Source organism: Mustela nivalis (genome assembly GCF_964662115.1).
Source record: "Mustela nivalis genome assembly, chromosome: 1".
Lineage (NCBI taxonomy): Eukaryota > Metazoa > Chordata > Mammalia > Carnivora > Mustelidae > Mustela > Mustela nivalis.
In genome coordinates this window covers 127,791,384-127,817,923 of record NC_139020.1, presented here as the reverse complement: position 1 = coordinate 127,817,923, position 26,540 = coordinate 127,791,384, and the positions used below count along the sequence as shown (strand labels likewise).

Here is a 26,540-nt window from a genome sequence, read left to right as displayed (position 1 = left end):
TGTGGTTTGTATCTATTGATATTAACTCTATTCAAAATTAAAACTGAGGACATTTTAAAACACAAGAATACACAAGCACACATTCAACTTTCCTTCAGAGCAATGATGTCATTACATGTCACATAGACTTTGGAAAATTCCAATGAGTACCCATGAAAGAAAGACAACCAAAAAGAAAATAATATTTTAGCATTGTTATAAAAATAGGTTTGACACCATGGATCCTCAGAATAGATCTCAGAAATCTTCTGGAATCTTCTCAGGGACATCCTGAGCATCTCAGAGTTCCCAGCCCACATTTTGAGGACTACAGCCTTCTGGTATATCTTCACCTGAACAGGTTGATTCAGAAAATAAATACTCTGTCCCGGATTGAGTAGTGTGGATTTGACAGAAGGGATGATAATTTAGGATGGAGCATAGCAGCTATGTCCCAGTGGCATCTTTGAGAACATATGGAATTGGCCACCATTTGATGTGAATCTGTTTTGTGGATTAAAAGATGGAATTCTGTAAAGCCATAGAAGGTATTAAACACATCAATAAAATGTATGTTTTGATAGAAATTCTCTAAGCTACTTTTTTCTTACTATTTGTATTTTTGAGCAACTGATACATTAGGATGTACTTTTTGACTCTATACTGCTTTTCCATAATGCTAGTAGCAGCACTAACTTTAAAACCCTTCAGCTACAAGGACCCTATTCTTCTGTTAGGCTTTTTGACAACAAAGAGAAGGGTTGCATGAATGGAGACTCTTGTGGCTTTCCTTTGAAATATAAGACTCTTCTGCCTGAAACAACCATGTAGCTTTATAATCTGGTCCAATCCGCTAATATTTATACATTAGGGCAGTAATTTCCTTTAAGAGTTTACCTTGCCATCCAAAATTGGGACTATGAAAATATTTGTGTTTCCTTTATCTACATGATATCCAAAATTATATTATAATTACATTGACTTTTTCTCATGTTATGAGTCTTCAACATTATTTCTAAGGAACAGTGTCAAGTAAAGAGTATGAACTCTAGGTTACTCAATTTGATTTGGACCAATGTAGCCTAATAAATTTTTGAGACGTGAAGAAGGATGAAATGGAGTAAAGTGGGTATATTTACAATGTTTTAGGAAGCCTACCCTCAACCTCACTATGATATAACAGGGGCCATTTTACTGCCTGCCACAAAGCTTCCCCATCAACCATTACAGAGAGTCCTCAGGTTTTCTTGCATTAATACCCCTTTAAAGATTATTAATGCCATACTTCCAGATGGAGGCATATTTATCCTGGGACATGGATTCATGTGTGTGTGTGTGTGTGTGTGAATGACAGAACTGGAGAGGGAAATATCATCATGGAGTGTGTGTCCCATGATAATTAATTTATTTTTTTCTTTTCTTTACCCATCCTCCCACCTCCCTCCCCTCTGGTAGCCATCAGTTTGTTCCCTAGAGTTAAGAGTCTGTTTCTTGGTTTGTCTCTCTTTCTCGCTCTCTCTTTCTTTTCCCGTTACTTATTTGTTTTGTTTCTTAAGTTCCACATATGAGTGAGATCATATGGTATTTGTCCTTCTCTCATTGATTTATGTCACTTAACATTGTACTCTCTAGCTCCATCCATGTCATTGCAAATGGCCAGATTCCATTCTTTTTATGGCTGAATAATATTCCATTGTGTATACATACCACATCTTTATCCATTCATCTATTGATGGACACTTGGGTTGCTTCCATAGTTTCGCTATTGTAAGTATGCTATAGTAGACGTAGGGGTGCATATATCCCTTTGAATTAGTGTGTTTGTATTTTTTGCATAAATACCCAGTAGCACAATTCCTGTATCACAGGTTAGTTCAATTTTTAACTTTTGGAAGTGATAAATAATTTTAAATATTATCTTTATTAAAATAAAACTCAAACATTATCACACGAAGTGAAGAAGTTTTATTAAGTTTTCACATCAAATATGGAATTCAAAAATGTGTCTCCTTCATTTGACTTTTTCCCCCAAATACATCCCGTTCGACAGAAATTAGCAGAGAGTATCAAGTCAGCAGTCAAATACTAGAGAATAGGACTTAGAAAATCACAAAGCTTTGAAAGTCTCAGTATCAAGAGATAAAGATTGACTGACAGGACTTTAGTCATCCAAAGAAAAATCCTTCTGGTAATGGAATAAACAGAAAACCAGTATATAGAAATTATAAGAAAGTTTTGAGAAGTGTTAGGAGGGTTTTTTGTTGTTGTTGTTTTGGTTTGGTTTCTTTTGTTTTTAGATAAAGAAACTGATCCTACAGTAAGGATTCATTCATTCATTCAACACATATTCACAAAAACCCCTACTATGTGGGACACCTGGGTCATTCAGTCGTTAAGCATCTGCCATCGGCTCAAGTCATGACTCCAGGGTCCTGGGATCGACCCTGATCAGGCTCCCTGCTCAGCGGGAAACCTGTTTCTCCCCTCCCACTCCCCCCGCTTATGTTCCCTCTATCATTGCATCCCTCTCTGTCAAAGAAATAAAGAAATAAAATCGTCAAATTAATTAATTAATTAATTAACCTCTACTACGTTTCAGGTCTTGTTCTATCCAATGAGGACCCAGCAGTAAACTCTTCTACTCTCACGGAGTTTACATTCTAATGGAGGAGACAGACAATAAACGAACAAATAAATAAATATGTAGCATAGTGTCAGGTATGAAAAAGGCCATAGCAGAAATAAAGCAGGGTAGCATGACAGAGGCTGCCAAGAAGCTGCTACATTAACCGGGGTGGTCAGGGAAGGCCTGTGTAAAGAAGCAAAGTGAGACCGTGCGCTCAGCTGAGGGAAGAGTGTACCAGAGACAGGGCACTGTAAAATGCAAGGTGTGTGGAGCGGAAACTTTCATGGGCATAAGCAAGAGAAGAGCGAGAACAGATACGTTGAAGAGGTAGCAGGCTTCTTGCATGTCATGGAGGGATTTGGGATTTTATTTCAAGTGTGGTGGGAAGCCGTGGAAGATTTTGAATGGGTCACGGACATGATGCAATTCTGGGACTTCTTAAGGACAAACTGAGGACTGTCTGAATGGGTATTGCATTGTCCTGGGATTTTCATGATACTACAGGAAATTGTCAGATCTGTTTAATACAGGATACATCAAAAGAAACAGGAGAGGGACAGAATAGAAATTAGGACAGGAGGAAGATGTTTTTCTCTCTTTGCCAGTTTAGGAATTGGTCCTATAATAGGAATAGTCAGATGAACTATGTCATACATTCAGTGACCTTCGAGACCCACCTTCCACAATGTGGAAAGTACCTGATAATCAAGTGAGAAAGAGCACAGAATTCATATTAGACATCTTAAAATTCCTGTTCTGATTTTAATAAAAATATCTGTTCATTGTGAGAAATTTGTAAAGTGGAGAAAAGCAGAAGGAAGAAAGTAAAACCACTCACAATCACGTCACCCTGAAAACAAAGCACCATCAAAATGTGCATGTTTTGGGGCGCCTGGGTGGCTCAGTGGGTTAAGCCGCTGCCTTCAGCTGAGGTCATGATCTCAGGGTCCTGGGATCGAGTCCCACATCGGGCTCTCTGCTCAGCAGGGAGCCTGCTTCCCTGTCTCTCTCTCTCTCTCTGCCTACCTCTCCATCTACTTATGATCTCTCTCTGTCAAATAAATTTTAAAAAAAAATGTGCATGTTTCTTCGACACACGTTACACAAAATGATACAGGGTCATATTTTTATAAGTGGTGAGTTCTTTCCCTTCCATATTAAATAGAGTAGAACCAATACAATGGTCTGTCTGGATGGCTGTATGGGAGTTGAAACAGTGGTAGGACAATATTTGCCTTGTTATCCCAGTGACCAGAGCCTTGGAATGACTCACAAGGTGGACGATGACACAACAGTCTCTCCTGTCAGTGCCTAAACAACTAAGCCTTGTTCCAGGGTGACCACGTCAGACCCCAACCCTGTTCTTCACAGCTCCTTCTCAGTTACGAGTCACTGTCGCCTCTTCTCTCAGGTGAGTTAGTTCTGACTGTGAGGAAAGCAGTGTTACCACAGGGGCAAAGGAGTAGGGCAGAGGCCAGAGGCCTATGCAAGTAAATACAGTCTGAGGAGCAGCTGAAGGTTACCTTTGTTCAGTCTAACAGATAAAAGTCCTCTGTTCCTGATGTCCTTATCCTGCCCAAGCCTTCAATTCCTTGGAGACAGAACAGGAGGAAGTCAGATTATTTCATCTCAAAAGAAAAAAGAAGTTGTTATCTCCCATGTTCCAATTCATAGAGTCATGTCTGGGAACTAGGGTGAGGAGAGCGAGGCATCGACCTTGGGCTCGTAACATACAGGGATGCCAGAAACTTCCTAATAATGAGCAACAGCAATCAGACAACAAAAAAGAAATAAAAGGTATTCAAATTGGCAAAGAAGAAGTCAAACTCTCTCACTTCGCAAATGACATGATACTTTATACAGAAAACCCAAAAGACTCCACCCCCAAACTACTAGAACTCATAGAGCAATTCATTAATGTGACAGGATAGAAAATCAATGTACAGAAATCAGTTGCTTTCTTCTACACGAACAACGACAATATAGAAAAGGGAAATTAGAGAATTAATTCCATTTACTATAGCACCAAGAACCATAAGATACCTGGGAATAAACCTAACCAAAGACGTAAAGGATCTGTACTCAGGGAACTACAGAACATTCATGAAAGAAATTGAAGAAGACACAAAAAGATGGAAGAGCATTCCATGCTCATGGATCAGAAGAATAAACATTGTTAAAATGTCAATACTGCCTAGAGCCATCTATACTTTCAATGCTATCCCGATCAAAATTCCGCTGGCATTTTTCAAAGTGTTGGAACAAACAATTCTAAAATTTGTATGGAACCAGAAAGAGACCCCGAATTGCTAAGGAAATGTTGAAAAAGAAAAACAAAACTGGGGACGTCCAAATCCCTGATTTCAAGCTTTCCTACAAAGCTGTGATCAGTAATATTTTAGCACAGTATTTTGAAAAACAAATATTAATGTAAAACAATCTATCATTTAAAAAGGTGTCAAGGGATGCCTGGGTGGCTCAGTAGGTTTAGTGTCTGTCTTTGGCTCAGGTCGTGATCTCAGGGTCCTGGGATCAAGCCCTGCATCAGGCTCCTTGCTCAGTGGGGAGCCTGCTTCTCCCTCTGCCAGCCACTCCCCCTGCATGTGCTCATTCTCTCTTTCTCTCTGACAAATAAATAAGTAAAATCTTTAAAAAATAATAAAAATAAATTAAAAGATGTCAAAGTTTAAAATAAAAATGGGGTCAGCATTATCGATTTTTTAAAAAGATTATATATTTACCTGACAGACATAGATACAGCAAGAGAGGGAACACAAGCAGGGGGAGTGGGAGAAGGAGAAGCAGACTCCCCGCTGAGCAGAGAACCCGATATGGGGCTCAATCCCTAGACCCTGGGATCATGACTCTAGCAGAAGGCAGATGCGCAATGACTGAGCCACCCAGGCACCCTATTGATTTTCCATTTGTCTCAGGCTCCCATCAAGTTTAGCAGGACAGTCACTGACCTTACATCACTCCCCACCACCACACCACCAATGACATTAACATTGGATGTTTACCTAAATATTAAAAATAAATAAATCAATAAACATACCAAGGGCAAACAGACTTACCGACAGACACTAAACACCCAAAATGATCAGTAAAGGAGAAAAAAAACTTTTATTCTAAGCCCCTCTTCCATTTGTCTCAGAGCAGCTAACACTGTAACCAAGTTCTGGTGCAACAGTTTGCCCTGACAGTGACTGTTGATTAATCGTTACTATTTAGTGCCCAGTAGTCTGCAAGCCACTGAGAGTCAAATAATATAACTGCGAAGGTCTAACAAGTGAGGAGTTTAAACACAGCCTTCTTCCTTGGTGAACAACCAACATATCTATTGATGGATCTTAACTCCAAGACAGACTCTTGCTATCAGAGGCACGCTTAGCGCTTTCACAGCCTTTGATCTACCCAGGAGCATGAATTCCTTTCCTATGAATAATTGTTCATGGTCATGGATTCTGTGTTGTACCACATAAATCTCCCTTCATGAGCTGAAGGATTAATTTCCTCCAGCTCTTGGGATTTTATTCTTTGACATTACTCAGCTATCAATTCCTTTCAGAACTGTCATGGTGGAAGAAAGCCACCTTACCCACCGCCACACTCCCTGCTGGGAGCAGCCTGCATCCAATGACTGGCTGAGGCAGGAGTAAAAAAAAAAAAAAATGCCCAGCTCCCTCTCCCCAGCTCAGGACAACTTCAAAGGCTATCCCAGCTTCCGCACTCCTATCAGGGTCAGCTGAGGTCTTCTCCCTCTACCCAAGCCTGCTTATTTTTCTTACCCCTTCTGTTGTTGCTCCTGAGAACATTCCTAAATAAATTTCCTGCATGCAAATCTGGGAGCTGGCTTTCCAATGAACCCAACCTGTTCCACTTACAGGACTTCCTAATATTGTGTTGTGTTAGTTACATAGAGCTATATGAAGAAACAAAAGTGATTCAGACAGTAAGTTCTGCTAATCATTGACATAAAAATTACTGGCACCCTTTCTTGGGACATCCAATTTTTTTTAAGTCTCACCTTTTTTCTTTTTTCTTTTTTTTTTAAGATTTTATTTATTTATTTTTGAGAGAGAGCACAAGCAGGGGGAGCAGAAGAAGGAGAAGGGGACTTGATCTCCACTGAGCAAGGGGGACTCGACCCCAGGACCCTGGGATCATGACCTGAGCTGAAAGCAGAGGCTTAACTGACTGAGCCACCCAGGCACCCCGAAGTCTCACCTTTAAAGCTACCATATCTGCATATTTATTCCAGATGACTCTTTAAGCCTTCACAAAGGCCTTATGAATTCAAGGTTCAAGAGACCAAGGAAGATTCTTAAGTGAATTTAATCTGAGTATTCAGATCTATATCTATAATCTTCTCCTCCCCTTATAATTTAATAATCAAAGTAGAAGTTAGGGTGATGACTACGGTAGAGAATAGAAGTATAAACTATCCACTTATTCCAAACAGAACCAGTTTAGGTTGAGATGTATTCAATGTAATTATCGTTTTTTGGTTTCTCTCTCTAAGAATTGTTTGCTGCCCCCGCTGCTAGTATTGTTGCTACTTGGAGGGCTACAAGATCCCAGAGGAGGTGATGCAGAGAAAGTAGGATCTGGATCAGAAGAGGGTTTTATCCAACCCAACACAACAAGGCATAGGTGGGTTAGAGAACCAGAGACATTACCAGGAAGCACTAAGCCTATAGCCAGGCATCAAGCCAGAGGTAGATAAGGAAGAAGACAGGACAACAAAGGAGCCAACCTGATCCTTGAAAAAACATTGAACAGGATGATGTATCTGGTACAATTTAAGGCATGTGGGTTGAAGCCAAGTGAAAGGTAAATGGGAGCTGGAGCTTCCTCGGTCAGGTTGCCTGGTGCACACAGCAGGGACCATCAGTGCAGCAATTTCAAATCTGCCCTGGACCAGCTCTCAACCTCCATCCCTTATCCCTGAATGCATCTCCTCAAAATGTCACCCACTGAAAACGACAATGGGGACTGGCAGGTGAAGAATGTGATAGCAAACATAGGGTCCCCAATCCCCTGAAATGTCTAACCCATCCACACACTCATTCATTCTTCACACACGCTCTTCCATACCAAAAGAAGCACCCACTTCCCCACACACCACACGCTTGGGCATTCTGTGATCCCTTCACCACAGAACCCTCTTGCCACAGGTACAATGTACCAGAGACCACCTTGTGAGACCAACCATTGATCTCCCTCTGCTGAGGGGGTAGGTTCAGCCTACAATGGGGCTGATGGGTTGAGGGGAAAAATGGAAAGCTAAATTCCCTCAGTCCGTCCCTGATGAGATCAGGGCTGGAGAGGCAAGGCTGTGACTCACCCAGAATGCAGAATGCAGGGCTCAGGGCCCACGACGGTGACTGACAGCATGACAGCATAGAGTCAGTTTGTTGTTGCTGTCATCGTTTTTCAATTGTGTCAGGTTAGGAAAGGTACTTCTAACCCTAATTTTGAGACACCGTAGATAAACCCCACATATCTGAAGGTGTCACTAAAAGTTTTCAAAATAAGATTTCTCTTACTTTTCTTCAATTCAAAAACACTTCTCAAAATTTTTAAAACAGATAATAAAAACACCTCTCTAGGCTACATGAGAGTTTTACAAAAGGGAGCCAAGTTCGGCCTGGGGAATAGACCTAAAATATGCCAGTACTCGCAGTCCCTTCCATATTTCTGTGCCTGTATTTCTGAATTTCCAAATTCCCAGTTAGGAATAACAGGCCTAAGGTTTCTAAAGTTGAGGCAGATCCCTTTCCCAAGTGACAGCCACAAAGAAACACTGTATCACACCTTATCTAAAGAAAAGGGAATGGTAAACTTTAGGGGGAAAAAAGTGTCCTAACATGCTCCCTGACCTTGAGCAACAGCTTTCCCCTCTCCGGGTCTCAGCATTCTACCTTCAAACCAGAAGACTGGGATCTCTAACTCCCAGCCCTCAAATTACCCAACCAGACACTTGCCAAACCCCGCCCCAAACTACCTGGTGATCTTAATATTTCTGCGTCTGGCTCCGCCCAGGGACTCCTTCCCTTCCAAGCCCTTTGTTAAATAGCTTGCCCTCTAATGGCTTTTGCTCTGGAAACAGCACCTCGGAACTCCAGCCTGAGAAAGCACTCCCCAGTATGAGGGCTGCCCTGCTCCCCGTGGCCAGGGCAGCAAGCCTTGGCCTTAGCTTCTGGCTTCTGCTCTCCTGGGTAGACCGAGGTGTGGTCGCCAAGGAGCTCAAGTTTGTGACTTTGGTGAGTAGACTTTTCTCCTTGTTTTTCCCTTAAAACTGTTACCAGCTGGGGCTGATACCCAGGTCAGGTTTCACTTTACCCCCTACTGTGGTCTCCCAGAGTCCTAACTCAGAAAGTGCATAATCAAGTTTCGCAAGCTCCTCCTAACGAATACTTAACGTGTCCTGACAAAAAGTGTTTGCTTTGGCTATTTGTGCCTTTGCCGCTGTTATTTATTTATTCACGTATTTCACAGCTGCCCTGAGTGTGTGTTTTCCTCCTGACAGCCACAGACGCTGTGCGGGAAGCCCCAGCTGGCCATGTTAGCCCCAGGAGCTAACCAGGCTTCCCTCAGGGTGATGATTATTTGCTGGCAAACCAAAGAACAGCCATCTTCTGCATGAAGAAGTCCCTTCCCCTTTTCTTTATCAGGAAATTGGAAACTCTATCTGCCAACCATCTTTGAAGCATAAAAGTGAAACTAAATTCGAGAAATTTCAGGGAGGACTTCCTGTTATGTAGATTTGATTGATCATTAAAATAATGTTTTTCTCCACCTCCGTATGTGTGACAAGTTGTGGGGAAAGAGGGGTGGCTGATGTGTAATGGGAAGGAAAGAAAATACACTGTGGACGTTTTCTTAAAAGTAGGTAGGAAGGGGGTTTGCGAAGTGAAGGGGATTTATCACTTTCCTGGGAGTCCTGGGGTTGATCCCTGTGTGTCCCTGGGTTTCCTTGTTTGTGATTTTCTCTGTATCTCTAATTCTCTTAACCTGTTGCACTCACTGTCTCCACCCCCTCCCGCCCTGCCTCTGCCCCTTTCTTTGTCTTTCACACCTGCTCTCTCAATCTCTCTCTCCCTCGCCTTTTTTGATAGATGGAAAATACGCTGGTAAATAAGTAAATTTTCTTCCTGTGAGAATACTCAAAATTTATTTCTATAATTTTCAGGGAGGTCATCCTTGACCTAAAAAAATCAAACATAAAATTCCTGTTTCCTCAGCTGAGTGTTTTCAGAACTCCTTTCTTTCCCTTCCACAGAACAAATTTCATAACCATATGATTATGCAAATTATGATTATTAGTGCAATAAATCTTTACTAGGTCATGAGTCAACAAATGAGAGAGAATCAGAGAAACATATCATCAATTTATTTACAAGTGATTTACCAGCTGTCAGACTTCTGTGCTGAAAAAAGAACCTGTGTCATATCGTGTACCTTCTGTAAAGAAATCCATGCAAGTGGGACTTTTACTTATATTCATGGGTTTCTTGCCAACACATACATTAAGCAAGTCTGGGGGACACAGCAGAAACTGCGCTCTCAACACTGTAGACCTGTGGCAAGTTGGCTGAGAGGTAATCGTCTGTGAGGTATTACAGTGAACTTGGAGTTAACCGCATGTGGTCAATTCTGTGTCTGTTTTACTCCATCCAGCACAGGCTCACTCCCCTTGACTACCAAATGGTCGAGGGCTTCCTTTCTCCCTTCTCACTCTCAGTTAACAGGTGTTCAGGAACTACAACTTAATTCTACCCTAAGAAAAACCTGACAGACACACCTGGGTGGCTCAGTTAAGCAAGCATCTGCTATCACCTCAGGTCATGATCTCAGGGTCCTGGGATGGAATCCCACTTTAGACTCCCTGCTCAATGGGGAGTCTGCTTCTCCCTTTGCTTGCTGCTCCCTTGCTTGTGTTCTCACTCTCTGACAAATGAATAAATAAAATCTAAAAAGATTTTATTTATTCATTTGTCAGAGAGTGAGCACAGGCAGACAGAGTGGCAGGCAGAGGCAGAGGGAGAAGCAGACTCCCTGCTGAGCAAGGAGCCAAATGCGGGACTTGATCCCAGGACGCTGGGATCATGACCTGAGCCGAAGGCCGCCACTTAACCAACTGAGTCACCCAGGCGTCCCTGAATAAATAAAATCTTAAAAAAAAAAAAAAAAAAAAAAGGAAAGAAAGAAAGAAACGACAAGAAAACCTTACAAAGATAGCTCTTTTGGAGCTATAAAGATTAACATTTATCACACAAGGCTAATGTTAATGATTTTTCCCAGCAAGGCTTTCTTCCATTAATGGTAGATGAAAAGCAACTTAATACAGCTTCTTGGCCCTTACCAAAGAATGTCTAAGGACTTCAGCGATGAGATACTACTTTTTTTTTTATTGATTATGGAGAATATTTGACCAAAAATGGTTCAATTATATACCCAGGCAAATCCTTAGAAAATTATTAGAACCAGAATAAAAGAAAGGTGCCTCTAATTAAAGTGGTAACATTTGTAACAATAACCAATCATCACTCGATGTTATTATATGCCGGGCACTGTTCTGAGAGTACGATATGGAAAATGTCCCATTATCCTTCCAACAACCCCGTGAAGTAGGGTTCCTAGGAAAACACAGGATACCCAGTTAACTTTGAATTTCAGATAAACAGCAAATAATTTTATAGCATAAACTATGTTTCGTGCAATATTTGGGCATCCTGCAGTTTGGTTTGCTCCATCTGGCAACTGCTCTTTAAAATTTTACAGAAACTTGGGACACCTGGGTGGCTCAGTTGGTTAAGCAACTGCCTTTGGCTCAGGTCATGATCCCAGCGTCCTGGGATCAAGTCCCACATCAGGCTTCTTTCTCCGCAGGGAGCCTGCTTCTCCCTCTGCCTCTGCCTGCCATTCTGTCTGTCTGTGCTCGCTCTCCCTCTCTCTCTCTCTCTCTGATGAATAAATAAAATCTTTAAAAAAAAAAAAATTTAAAAAAAAATTTTACAGAAACTTTACTATCTCTGCTTTATAGATAAAGATATTGAGACGCAAAGAGGCTAAGCAACTTGTCCATAGTTACGTGGTAGCCGTGGTTTGTCAGGATATGAATCCAGGCTGTGTGACGGAGGCTCTGAGCCTGATCCCTACACATAGCCCATTCCTGCTGAAATGGAGCCAGCACATGGAGCTGAGAGCTCCCCCTGGAGGTTAGGTGCGCAGACAGCTCATAATCAGTAGGTAGTCTACTTGCTGTTACTCCGTGATCCAGGAAAAATAAATCTTTCCCACTTCTGAGACGCCGTCCTTGGCAGAAAGAGCAGGAAACTGTCCTTGGCTCTTGTTCTGTCTCATGAACAGAGTTATCACACAATCTTTTAAAACAGGTTTATCAACGTGTGTCCCATGGAATGCTAGTTTGATGAGTTGTTAACAGGAGTTGCTTGGAAGAAAAAAATGGGTTTCAGGAGTCAAATCCGTTTGGGGAACAAAACAAGAGTCACATTGTATTTCAGGTCTCTAAAGGGCAGGACTTGTCAGTCTTTAATAGTCTAACATCTCTGGGCACCTGAGTGGCTCAGTCGGTTAAACATCTGCCTTTGGCTCAGGTCATGATCCCAGCCAGGGTCCGGGTATCTGGCTTCCTGCTCAGTGGGGAGTCTGCTTTTCCCTCTCCCTCTGTCCTTCTGCTCATGCTCTCTTTCTCTCCCTCTCTTGCTTTATCTCAAATAAACAAATAAAATCTTTAAAAATTATAATAATAATATTTTAATATGTGCTGTGGCTGTAAAGGAAAGGAGCTAGTAGGAAACTATATTTCCTAAAATTTGACCACAGAATCCACCTCCTCTTTTCCCAGAGCGTCCCATAGAAAACCCTTAGAGAATCATTATTTTTAACTTTTTAGAGAACGAGTAATAAGTATGGTGAGTCTGGGAGGTCAAAAGAGACCTCTCTTGGTTGCCTTTTTCAGAAGGGAAGGGACCTGGATTCAGTGACCACCAGGATTAGAAGTAGGAGGAGGACATTCCAGGCTGATGGAACTTCACCGCCCTGAGGCTGGAACAATGTATTGGATGCAACAGCAGGGGCTCTGTGGCTAAGCATGTTTAACAAAAGTGTAAGATAGTAGCATCAAGGTCGGCAGGGCCAGATCAGGTAGGATGATGTAATACGGCAAACCCACTCAGCAGACTGGATAGAGATGGATCATTCCTGGGAGAACCAGACCATGGTTCTGTTTTTTAGAAAGTCACCTGTGATCTAAAAAGATAAAGTGAACGTGATGTGGGGGAGAAAACAGTGGGTAGCATTCATGGAAACCAAGGGACCTGGATGGCTCGTTCCGTCTCTTTGAACCTAAGTTTCCTTTTTGGTTCAGGACAGCAATAGGGCCAGCCTGGCCTTGCAGGAGTTCTGAGAATTGAAAGAGAGAGCAGGGAAGAGACTGTACAAAACCCTGGAGGGTTACACAGACATAAGAGGTTGTTATCCTGGATGTCTCCCTATTGCAGTTACCGCTGGGGCTGCAGAACAGTCCTGGGGCTGACCCTACATGTTTAGGTTTCTGAAGGATATCATACAGTACGATTGCTGGACTGAGAACAGCGGTTACAAATTTGGCAGAGCAGCTGTTAAGAAGTTTGCCTTACCACAGGCTTAAAAGCACTGAGGCACAGTCTAAAGGCTCCAGCTGAAACTCCAGGAGCTCAAGAATGGCATGTGTGTACTTGAGGGCGCTCACTGATATGCATACCGACACATGCACACTGACACACACACACACATACTGATTTCCAGCGTCTGGGGATGCGGAGCGGGATGGTTTATTAATTGTCTCTGGGGGACACCCCTTTTGAAGAGCTCACAGCTTGTTTGAGCCACTATTTAACAAATCCTTAAACCTTACTGCAGTATAGGGAGGTACAATTATTCCTGACCTGTAAGGACAGAGTAAGAAAGCTTGTTCAAGCCTGTGATTATGTTCCAGGGCTCTGCTGTTTAAATAACCCTCCTCTAAGGGCACCATGGTTATTTTTCTCCCTAGGCTACACTGTCATTTAGATGCATAATCTCAGTTCTATTTTTTAAGTAGTATTTGGGATTGTTGCTTACATCAGAGTTTTCCTGTAGTGCAACACCACCCCATCCCCTGCAACACAGAGAGCTTCTGATCTTAGAGGAAAAGTTCATAACGAAGCCCCAGATCCTGGATAGCCCACTGAAGGGATGCGAGGGTGTGTTTTAGCAGAGAAATGAGCCTCTTAACACGGGTTAAGAATGCTGGCATTGCAGGCACACCGTCTATGCTTGGATCTCTACTGTGTCATTTACATGCTGTGTGACCTTGGGGAGGTCACTTAACTAAGACTGATTTCCTTGTTTGTGAAATGAAGATAATATTCATAAATGCTTTGTAGAACTGATGAATGGATTAAATTATGAGAAGCACTTAGCACAGTTTCTGGGACATATCAAGCATTCAAAAAACCTTGAGGGACGCCTGAGTGGCTCAGTCGGTTGAGTGTCTGCCTTCGGCTCAGTTCATGACCCTGGGGTCCTGGAATCAAGTCTCCTTCTCCCTCTGCCCTTCACCCTACTTGTGCTCGCACACTCTCTCTCTCAAATAAATAAATAAAATCTTAAAAACAAAACAAAACAAAAACCTTGAGCTATTGTGGTTAAAGGCTGGTAAGAAGCATTGTAAATTATTTTACTACAATATCTCTCATCTAACTTCCCTTTGGCCAACTTAGGCATTCCCAACCAGAGATGATTTTGCCCCCTACAGCACATTTGGCAATGTCTGGAGAACTTTTTGATTGTCACAGTTAGGGACTGCTATTGCACTCTAGTGTGCAAAGGCCAGACACGCCACTAAACATTCTACAGGGAATAGGATAGCCCCTCACAAGGAATTATCCAGCCCAAAATGTCAACAGTGCTGAGGTTGAGATGCCCTGGAAACTAAACGTTGTAGGATTTATAATCAACTAAAACCACGTAACAATTTTAGTTACTCAGATCTAAGGAAGTATTTTGCACAATTACCTGGGATCTAAAAAGTCCAAAATATGTTTAGAAAGAGAACTAATGAGGGGCCCCTGGGTGGCTCAGTTATTAAGCCTCTGCCATCAACTCAGGTCATGATCCCAGGATCCTGGAATCAAGCCCCCCATCAGGCTCCCTGTTCAGCGAGGAACCTGCTTCTCCCTCTCCTGCTCCCCCTGCTTGTGTTCCCTCTCTCACTTTCTCTCTCTCTCTATCAAATAAATAAAATTTATTTTTAAAATTTTTTAAAAATTAAGGAAAAGAAAGAAAGATAGATAGATAGATAGATAGATCCACTACACCACGGTCTTTGTTTACAATGGCCTGTTCTGCTGCAATTTTTATTTCTCACCAGTTTAGGGGACCAAAAGGTAAGTTTTCTTTAGACACCAGAGACACAACCCAGGTCCTACAAGCCTCCCTCACTTTCCTGGAATCCCATCTGAAAGATGGCTAAAATTGACAACTCTTCCTTACTCTGTGTCTCCTGGAGCATCTTAGCCAGGATGCTAAATGACAAGCGCAGGAAATCTCAGATAATGCAAGGTATCCTGCGGCCCTCCTCTGTATTAAAAATGCTTGCTGGCATCAGTATAGACTTCATCTTGGACTTCTGGAGTATTTTTCATGTCTTATCTTTTGCTGATAAAACAGCTTTGTATTTAGTTTGGTATTTTATTCAGAAAGCGTATTGGACTCAGAAAATACCAACATTTCAAAAGTCCTGACTACTCTCTCCAAAGAGGAAAATGTGCAATCAAAATAGCATGACATGTATACAAATCCTAAGGTATTAAGAATTAGCTTTTCTAATCTCCCTTTCCGTAAGTCCTTTATGTCTAATCTCCTAAAAATTAATAAATCATTGGCTCAAGATGGTCACAAATTGTATGTGACATTTAAAAGCGACTGGTTTTATCATATGTAAAATCTTTTACACCGTAATTAAGAAAGAATACTTCTCATCAGAGCCTGTCTGCAATAAAGTGATCTTGCAGAGCACCTGGATGGCTCAGTGGGTTAAGCCTTTGCCTTTGGGCTCAGGTCATGATCTCAGAGTCCTGGGATCGAGGCCCGAATTGGGCTCTCTGCTCAGCAGGGAGACTGCTTTCCCACCTCTCTTGCCTCTCTGCCTACTTGTGATTTCTCTCTCTGTCAAATAAATAAATAAAATTTTTTAAAAAGTAAAAAATAAAGTGATCATGCTAAACTTTGTGTTCCTCCTTGCCCCAATATACAAACCAGTCTCTGTGTATGGCTTGTCTGCTTCCTAATGATTGACTGTCTCCTCACTTACATTACCTGAAACACGGGAAAGTGTTGTGAGATGCAAACAGTGGTTCTTAACCTGAGATTTACCTGGGAGGCCTTTTTTTTTTTTTTTAAAGATTTATTTACTTATTTATTTGAGAGGGAGAGAGAACCAGCAGGGAGGACAGGGAGAAGCAGACTCCCCACTGAGCAGGGAACCAGACGCAGGACTTGATCCAACAACCCTGAGGTCATGACCTGAGTTGAAGACAGACACTTAACCCACTGAGCCACCCAGGCACCCCTTAAATGAGGAGGTCTTAAAAATCCTGATGCTCCGAATCACTTCTCGGCCTTTTAACTAAGATCAAGTGTAAAATCCTGATGCCCTGGCCACATCCCAATGTTGAGAACCAGTGGTTTAGAAGAATATCTATGAGGATGAGTTGAACTAAAACACCTAAGTGAAATTTGTAACGTTACTGTCTTGATCTCTTTTCAGGTATTTAGGCATGGAGACCGAAGTCCCATTGAAACCTTCCCTAATGACCCCATTAAGGAATCCTCATGGCCCCAAGGATTTGGCCAACTCACTCAGGTTAGTTGGATTTTCAGCTAAAAGGTTGCTGATGAGTCTTAAGGGAAACTGTGGAGTTTGTAATACATTGAAACCAAATAACCACTTAAGTTACTCAGATCTGGGAGATTATTTTGCATAATTACCTAGGAACTAAAAAGTCTAAAGTGTGTTTTGATCATGAAAGGCGAGGCAGTAATGGTTAACTTTGATAATTTCTGATCATGACAAAGTCACCCCTAGTGACTAGTAACTGTAGGAAAATTGTATAAAATTGCCCGTTTTGATCTTTTTTTTTTTTTTTTTTGCCCTGTTTGGCTTTATTAAAGTATAAGAGCTGTGCATGGCAACAGATGAACACATGGGCTTAAAGATGCTGAGGAGAGCCAAGAGATCCTTGGAAGCCAGCCCCTGAGTTGCTCAGCCTCCCTCCAAGGAAGCAGACAATAATCTTGTAATTGATAAACTGAATCAGCAGGTTTGGGAAGACAGGATTCCTTTGGAAGTGCTGATGCCAAATTTGATTTTTTTTTTATCAGCTAGATATACTGGGATTGGGCCTTCTTATAAGCGGTTCCTAAAAAATACTAAAGGAGAAGGTGAATGGGTGGGGGTGGGGGACAAAGGCACTGTAGTCCCTGCTCCAGAGCACCACTCCCTTCTCTTGCAACAGAGGGTGGCTCTCCTGTTCGGAGCCGGAGGCCCCATGTGTTGCTTCTGCCCTGATCAAAGCACTGTTTAAATACATTAAGAAAATGTCATAGACTGTTTAGAGTAGAATATCCCTAAACTTTTAACTAAGCATTTAAACCAATGGGTCTCAGTCTTGGCTAAACACTGAAATTATTTGGAGAGCTTTAAAAAATGTCGATGTCTGTCTGCCTCCCAGACAGAGGTTCTTACTTAATTCATCTAGGGTATAGCCTGGACATTGGGATTTTTAGAATCCCTCAGCTGATCAGTTGACTCTAATGTGCAGCCAAGTCTGAGAACCACTTCCCTAATTCAACCACAATGTTTCATAAAGGAGAAACCCCACAGAGGCTGTTTGAGGTCAGCACTTTTGGGCTCCCCGATCACAGCTCCTCCCACCATACCTTACTCCTACCCAGCTTTCAGCTCCTTAAAGGGATGGTAGGGGATGGTAATAAAAATTCAGGGCTACTTCTTAATACCTGTGGCTGTGGGAAGACTCCTCTTCCCTTGTTCAGCTTTTCCAGTAAGACTATAAGATTCTTTCAGGCTGTGAGATCTGGATTCTCCTTCTGGAAGTCTCTTGACTAGCCATCACATTTCCTAAAGCAGTGTTTCTCAAGCTTCCTAGAATGAATGTATCATTTGGGGATCTTGTTAAAATGTAGGTTCTAACAGTCAAAGGAAATGAAAACACTAATTCAAAAAGATATCTGCACCCCTGTGTTCATTGCAGCGTTATTTACAATAGCCGGGCTATAGAAACAACCTAAATGCCCATCAACAAATGGATGAATAAAGAAGTTGTGGTATAGATAGATAGATATTATAATGGAACATTATTTAGCCATAAAAATGATAAAATCCTGCTGTCTATGACAACATGGATAAAACTTGAGGACATTATGCTAGATAATAAAAGCCAGACAAAGACAAATACTATATGATCTCGTTTATATGTGGAATCTAAAAAAATTTTAAGAACCAAACTCATTGAAAAAGGAATCAGATTTGTGGTTAACCAGAGGCAGGGGGTTGGGCGGGGGAGAAAACTGGGGAAAAGGTGGTCAAAAGGTACAAACTTCCAGTTACAAGGTAAATAAGTAGTAGGGATTTAATGTACAGTGTAACAACTATGGATAAAACAGCTCTATTAACACATGTGGAAGTTGTTAAGAGGGTAAATCCCAAGAGTTCTCATCACAAGGAAAAACAATTTCTTTGCTTTCTCTTTTTATTGTATCTCTATGAAATGACAGATGCTAACTAAATTTATAACAGTGATCATTTCCCAATATATGTAAGCCAAATTGTATGCTGTATATCTTAAACTTATACAGTGATATATGTCAATTCTATCGCAATAAAACTTAGGGGGAAAAATGCAGATTCTAATTCAGCACGTCTGACATGGACTTAAGAGTCTTTATTTCTAACATACTCCAAGGTGAAGCCAGTGATGCTGGTACATGGCCTCTCTTGAAGTCACAAAGTTCTAGAGCTCAAATTCCTGCCCTTGGCCAGGTACTTGCAAGTTACATCATGACAAGGTGATGGCCTTCCAGGTCAGTGGTTCTCAAAGTGTGGTCCCTGGATGAGCAACATCACCATTACTTGGAAACATGTCAGAAATGTAGATTGTCTGGCCTTCCCCACTGAACCAGAAACTCGGGGCTTCAGTTCTTGGAACCTTGTTTCAGTGACTCCTCCAGGTGATTCTGTGCACACTGACATTTGAAAACCACTGCTCTATAGAAGATGACTCTGGTCAAAATGCAGCTGTCAGTTAGTACAACAAATTAGGCCCAAAGTACCTGCTTCTTTACCTACCCGTGTCATCCAGGAAACTAGCAAAACTCAAAGCACACATTACTCTTTTCCCATCTCCTTCCCCAACCTAGGGGTCAGTAATGATCATGGCAGCTAGGACCACAAGCAAAGGCACGAGTGGGCCCAAGCAGAGGCTACAAGGACCACAGGCTTTCTAACTCCTGAAGCTCTAATAAAACTCGGGATTAAAGACAGACTTGAAGGCAGTGTTTCTCAAAGCATGGCACTCTACTGCATGGATCTGAATCACTTGGGGTGCTTGTTAAAATGCAGATTCCAGGGCCACCCTGGGATCTAACAAACAGGAAATCTCTGAGGACAATGCTCAGGCATCTGCATTTCAACAAGCATCACTAGATAATTTTGCTGCTGATGCACAGTAATGCTTGAGGATCACTGAACTAAATCAGCATTTCTTAATGATTACTGGCCATCAGAATCTTAGGAAGCTTGTTAAAAAAGGCGTTCCTGAGCTCCACCCCCTCAGTAGATCAAGATGGGGCCTAAGAATCTGGTTTCTAACATATTCCCAAGTGATGCTAATCCTGCTGATCCCCAGACCACACTTGGAGTAACAGGCTCTAGTTTTTCATGAACCAGGCATAAATAAACTGTGCAGATAATAAATCATTACACCCAGAGGTTGAAAGTGATCTTCAGATTCATCAAGCCCAGCTTCTTATCAGGTGGTTGAATTTCTTCCACAAAAGCTCCACTGGTTAACCAACTGGTTAACCTGCTCTCTTGAATGTTCTACCAACAAAGATGAGCCAGTGATGTTCTACCACACCAGAGATGAACCATTTACTTAGATCAGTCACCAGCTATTAACTGTGCAAGGCTCTATGTGTAGTGCTAACGAAGGTTACGTGAATTTTCTCAAGTAGTCATGGCTGAAGAGCACAACTCTCTTTTCTTGTTTTTATTTAAAAATATGTAAATATGTCTATATTTCATTTACATAAAATATGTAAATATGTTTATACTTCATTTTATTTAAAAATAGGTAAATATATTGAATTACTAAATTACACCATGGTTTGCTTTACACATTGAATAAGGAAAGATGAGACTTGTACATGAAATGCACAGAATTTACTTCTACTGATTTTTGCTTTTATTTGTTCCCATAGCTGGGCATGGAGCAGCATTATGAACTTGGACAGTATATAAGGAAAAGATATAGAAAATTTTTGAATGAGTCCTACAAACCTGAACAGGCAAGTTGGGGAGCCAGGCGTGGGAACCTTTTACCATGAAAGAATTTAACGTAATGTTGCATTTGCAAAAGTGCTTTTCCTGGTTCTGAAGAACTTACACAAATCAGAGATCTTATTTACAAATGCACTCCTCTTTTTTTTAAGATTATGTTTATTCATGAGAGAATGAGAGCATGAGTGGGGGAAGGGGCCGAGGGAGAGGAAGAAGCAGACTCCCCACCAAGCAGGGAGCCTGATGTGGGGCTCAATCCAAGGACTCTGGGATCATGATCTGAGCTGAAGACAGTCATTTAACTAACCGAGCCACCCAGGCACCCCAAATGTACTACTTTTTATACAAATACTTTGTTCCTAAAAAAATGTATGAATATGAGTTAAGTTCAAAATTTTATGGACACCTATGGTAAATACTTTGGCTTGGCAGGTAGCTACCACTTAATTGGTCTCTTTGTCAATTCAACTATTGACATAGCCGGTGGCATTCTCCCAAGACTGTCTCTTTCATAGTAGACATTATGATCATGATGCTACCATGATGCCTCTCTCAGATGTACTCCTTACTCCACAGGGAAAAATGCACAGTTCTGATCAGTTGGAATCTCCTTTGATTTTCCCACTCTAGGTTTATATTCAAAGTACGGACATTGATCGGACTTTGATGAGTGCTATGGCAAACCTTGCAGGCCTGTTTCCTCCAGAGGGTGTCAGTATCTGGAATCCCAGCCTACCCTGGCAGCCCATCCCGGTGCACACGGTCTCTCTTTCTGAAGATCGAGTGAGTATTCTGGAAAAACCACCTGTTTGGCCTAGGAGGAGGAAAGCAGGTTGCCTCGTACTTGTGGGTTGGAGGTCTGGACACTGCTCAGTCTGTGCAATCTTAATCCTTTTCTGTAAAGGTGTACAGGACATAGTAGGATATAGGAAGCCCCAGGCAAGAGAGAGTAGCAACAGAATAACAGAATTTCAGTTTCGACCTTTATCATCATTGTTTTGCCACCCCTTCAACAAATGGCAATATGGGGGCGCCTGGGTAGTGCAGTCAATTAAGTGGCCAACTCTTGGTTTCAGCTCTGGTCATGATCTCCCAGTCGTGTGATCAAGCCCCACATTGGGCTCTGTGTTCCACACTCAGCGCCAAGTGTGCCTGAGTTTCTCTCTCCCTGTCCCTCTGCCCCTCCCCACTACATGCTCACTCTCTCTAAAATAAATAAATCTTTTTTTTTTAAATGGCAGTTTGCCCCTCTCCTTCTTCACATGTACACACACATACACACACACATATATAGTTCCCCCTGTTCTACCTTCAATTCCCAGGTTTTTGGTGTGCCACATAGGGTTCTCCTGCCTCCAGATTCTTCTAAGACTTCTCTACCTACAAAATACTCCTCTCCACATGAAAACCCCATTCTGAGGCAGGGGGAAAGAAAATTTGAGGGCATAGTCAGTGACCAGCACTTTGATACGTGTCATCATAGTTACCTTTCATAAATAACCTTGAAAGGACACTATTACTGTTCTCCTTTTATAGCCAGGGAAATATGTGCTCAGAGAGAAAAACAAAATGGGCCCAGGGACACAAAGCTGGTAATCATCACCACTGGGACAAGAACTAGGCTTATCTCATTTCAGTACCTGAAAAAAGTGTTTAAATCCTGGCACCTGGGGCACTCTCTATAACAAATCAGGATCCCTGAGGGTAGGACAGAGGCATCAGTACTTTTAAAATATTCTCCCTACATGATTCTAGTGGACAGCCAAGTGTAAGAACCAGTACTGTAAACCAAGCTGCCTGAATGAGGCTATCTGAAAGAAACTCTCAAATTTATTTGTGCTGGGTGGGATGCACCAAAAGCTCTTTAACATTTTCAGAGGAATTGCTTTTGGTTTTAAATAGCATTAAATAACTCTAATCTCCCAGGTGTGGAATTTAAGACTATATGTAGGAGGGGCACCTGGGTGGCTCCATCAGTTGGGCGTCCGACCTGATTTTGGCTTGGGTCTTGATCTCAGGGTTGGGAGATTGAGCCCTGCTTTGGGCTTTGTGCTGGGCATGGAGCCTGCTTTAGTTTCTCTCTCTCCTTCTCCCTCTGTCTCTCCCCCTTCTAAAAAGTAAAAACTGGGGACGCCTGGGTGGCTCAGTGGATTAAGCCTCTGCCTTCAGCTCAGGTCATGATCTCAGGGTCCTAGGATCAAGCCCTGCATTGAGCTCTCTGCTCAGCAGGGAGACTGCTTCCCCCTCTCTCTGCCTGCCTCTACTTGTGATCTCTCTCTCTCTCTCTCTCTGTCAAATAAATAAAATCTTTAAAAATAATAAAAAGTAAAAATTTAAGGAAAAAAAAGATTATATGAAGGATATAGCTTGGGACAAGGAATCCATCCTGATTCCCCTGCAGCCACTGTCAGCATGACCGTGTGCTCTCTCGGTAGCTGAGGCTTAGCATGACTTCTGCACTCAGACTCAGGAGACCCCGGGGTAGGCTTCCATCCTCTTTGCCCTGCCAGTACTCCTAGACACTTGACTTAACTGTTGCAACTGATGACATAAGAATCTTTCCCAAATACTTTGTAGAAAACAGCCTGACCCTGTCAATCTCACTCTAGGTAAATCTGCTCCAACCACTTTTTCTGATGTTTCCTGAAAAGCAGGATTATTCATTTGTACCTCCTTCCTTCACAGAATCAAGAGAGAAGTATTATGATGATCTGTATTTTTAGGAGTTTGTGAATATTTTCTTCCGAAAGGAAAAAAAAAATCACTTTGGCCTTTTCTGCATAGACAGACACTAGACAGCAGCACCAAATTCAAACAGCGTAGACCAAGGCAGATGTTTAATACTTAATTCTAAAAGATAGTAATTAAATTATGTAGTAAGGAGATTATAGGAGCTATTAGAAGAGGAAAAGAGAGGGGTATCTGGGTGGCTCAGTCAGTTAAGTGTCTGCCTTCATTGTGATCTCGGGGTTCTGGGATCACGTCCTGTGCCGGGCTCCCTGCTCAGTGGGAGCTGCTTCTCCCTCTGCATCCTGCTTGTGCGCTTTTCTCTCTCTCTGTCAAATAAATAAATAAAATATTGGGGAAAAAAAAAAAAGGAAAAGAGAAAAAGGAGAGTGAGCAAGAGAGAAGCAAGATTATCCACTCATGGCTTCCAGCTGTGTCCTCACTAAGGTAAAACCATTCTGACATCAACCAAGAAACCGGACAAACATCCATTGGTCAACACACAGTTATTCCCAGAGCTGTGATAAGTGCTGTAGAGAAATATAAGGCCAGGTTTCTCCCCTCATTTATCATCCCTTCGATGAAAACAGATTTGCATTGTTGACACGTGTAGACCACGATACAAAGTGGTGGGCAATGAAGCAAGGACAAGCTGCACCTGCTAGAGGAACTCACAGAACGACGCCCCCGTGGTGCTAACACAGGACAACCGTTCTTCACTGAGAGAGTGAGAGCTTGAACCAGACCTCAGAGGGGAAGGAAAGGAGAAGAAAACCCCCAAAGCATGGCAGTGGGTGACTATACAGAGGGCTTGCCCTTCTGTGTCCAGAGTTCGTATTTAGAAGGAATGAAAATGTCTGACTCTGTTGGGCCCAGACACGAGAATCTGAATACTTCAGGATGATTTGTGAAAACCCGGTTAAGAAACGGAGGAGCTTTTGTGAATTGCAGATATTTAGGTGTTTAATCCCACTTATTTTCAGCCTCTTTCAATATTCGGGATGAGAAGATGAAAGTCCAGGAAGGTTGAGTAATTCACTAAAACCTAGACCTTTAAATGAAGAGTCCTATGCCTTTGGTACTACTGGTACTACTCCTCCGCAGTACCATTCCTTCTGTGGGAAAATCGGAAGACCATGCAGGGAGATTGAGCTGCAAAGCAGCGGGCATAAAAAGAACCCATGCACATTCGTTCTTCAGTACTGTGCACACATGATGAGCAGTGCTCCAAGGCATCTTGTATGACCACAGTTTGGAAGGAAAGGATACTGGAGCCTCACAGAATAAATGTGGAAGCCATTGAGGAATGAGGAAATGAAGCTCTGAAATTAGATGGTAAATACTGAGAGGAAGGAAAGCAAAGTTAGGCAAATGTCACTGCATCAGGAAGCAACTTATTTATTTATTTAGATTTTATTTAAGAGCGAGAGTGTGAACACAGGAGCGTGGGGGAGGGGCAGAGGGAGAGGAGAATCAGACACCCCCCTGAGCAGGGAGCCAGATACGGGACCCCAAGATCCCAGGATCACAACCTGAGCTGAAATCAAACGCTTAGATGACTGAGCCACCCAGATGCCCCAGGAAGAAGCTTATTTTTAAAAAGTTTTCTGAGCAGCTACAAATAGGCCAGACTCTGTTCTATGCATTGACACCACAGCAATGGACAAGACAGACAAGATCCTGGCTGTCCTTGAGTTGATATTTTATAAGAAATAGATGATAAAATAAAAAGTAGTAATGATCTGAAATGGCAATGAGTTCCCCAAAGGAAGTAAAGCAAGGTGACATGATCATGGCTGGGGCTGAGTTAGAAGAGCCTGGTGGGAGTGTCTGGGGGCAAGGTCTCAGGCAGGGAACAGTCCCCTAAGCCTGTGGATTCAGGGACCACAACGAGGCCCAAGTGTTGCTGGAGAAAAATTAGAGGACAGTAGCAGGAAAGCAGCGCAGTGATCTCTAGAGTTAACTTAGTTTGAGTTTTATTCCAAGTAAGATGAAAGCCAGTGAAGGTTACAAACTACAGAATGGCATGATCTAATTAATGCTTTAGAAAGATTGGTGTTTATAAAAAATAAAACGAAAAGGATTAGCATAGCTGTGGACGTGGAGAATGAACTGTAAAATGGAATGAGTGGATGGATGCCTACTGACCAAATACAAGGCTCCAACGTCAGTCAAATCACAGGCTATGATGGTTTGGACTGGGAGGGAACAATGAATATGAGGAAGAGAAGTCTATTTTGGATGTATTTTGAAAGTAAACAAGCAAAACTGATTAGTCTATGAATCAGGAGGATAAATTTTACCATCGGCCAAAGAAGATTACAAAGGCGAAATGGTTAAAAATGAAACTGACTTCAGTTTTGTACGTGTTGAACTTGAAGAAAAAGAGCAACCTTCGAGTAGTGGTATCCACTAAGGGCTGGAAATACAGGGCCGGCCACAAATAAAAAGTCAGAGCAACAAAATTAGCTGCGGGCCACCAACCTATAGATTATATTCAAGACTAGAGAAGATTGTCAAACTTAAGCTCATCCTTTTGTCCTCATAATGGGTTTTAAAATACATTTTTCTATATATTTAGCATATGCCTTTATTTTGACCAGAACTTAAGTTAATGAGGGGTTAATCATTCTCTTAAGATTCTTTCCAGAACCTCTTATTCATTTCTCTGTACTTGGGGCGGGGGGAGGGGAGAAAGCAGTGTTGCAGGATGCCTTTGCCCACACATGTGTATCTTGTGCTAGAAATGTAATTTCTAGCACAAGATACACAGGTCCAGCAGGAAGTGAAATAATAGTTACATCAACATGGACAACCAGAAAGTGTGAGTATTTACCAACAATGCAGGCCTATTTAGGCAAGCTCATGAAAGAAGTGTGAGTACTTACCAACAATGCAGGCCTATTTAGGCAAGCTCATGAAAGGAAAAAAAAAAAAAAAGCTTTTTGGTTCTGGGTGCATATCCTACTATTTAAGACTGCAGATCATTTATCTCTTTTTCCTCAATTTTAGAATTTCCATTCAGTTCAAAACTCATTTGAATCTTTTATTCAGGTCACTTTGTACCTAATGAAGCTTAAAATATGGCTGCAGTTTCTTTAGCAAAGTTCTTCTGACTAATAAAGAATTCATGATCTTTCTTTTGTCCTCAGTTGCTATACCTGCCTTTCCGGGACTGCCCTCGTTTTAAAGAACTTAAGGAGGAGACTCTCAAATCGACAGAATTCCAGAAGAGGTTGCATCCTTATAAGGTTAGAAAATGTGTTATTTTGTGGGGTACAGGAAGGTGGGGAGGGCCAAGACAAAGGATGAAGCCCCAGGTTCTTACAAGTGTGGGAGGAATGTGTCTGCCAATGGCCAGTTATAGCAGTGGGTTAAAACATTTAATGAGTATCAGTCATAACTATCTGGTCCTCTTCCCTACGTGGGGCCACAGCCAGTAAAGAAGCCAATCCCTTTCTGATCCTATCCCCATGGGCCAGAAGGAACTAAATGAAAGTACATGGCTGGGTCAGAATAAAAGCAAGTCTAAAATGATCTGCCTTAATGAGGCTGAGGGGCTGGGACATTGATTTCACA

The 26,540-nt window shown here is 42.0% G+C and overlaps 1 protein-coding gene across 3 annotated transcripts in view; it reads left to right on the top strand.

Annotated features, from left to right (window-relative positions):
- Positions 1-8,605: 8,605 nt before the first annotated feature.
- The window catches only part of ACP3 (acid phosphatase 3), a 64,142-nt gene continuing 46,207 nt past the window's right edge, over positions 8,606-26,540 (top strand). For 2 of the 3 annotated variants that reach the window (XR_014308377.1, XM_082719173.1), the window contains exons 1-5: positions 8,618-8,871; positions 16,425-16,520; positions 20,156-20,242; positions 20,865-21,017; positions 26,114-26,212. Coding sequence is in view for 2 of the 3 variants with exons in the window: in XM_082719173.1 (XP_082575299.1) it covers positions 8,755-8,871; positions 16,425-16,520; positions 20,156-20,242; positions 20,865-21,017; positions 26,114-26,212 (552 nt within the window). In the remaining variant the exon portion in view is untranslated. Of the gene's footprint in view, positions 8,872-16,424; positions 16,521-20,155; positions 20,243-20,864; positions 21,018-26,113; positions 26,213-26,540 lie in introns of all 3 variants that reach the window. The other variant, XM_082719172.1, reaches the window with a different exon arrangement.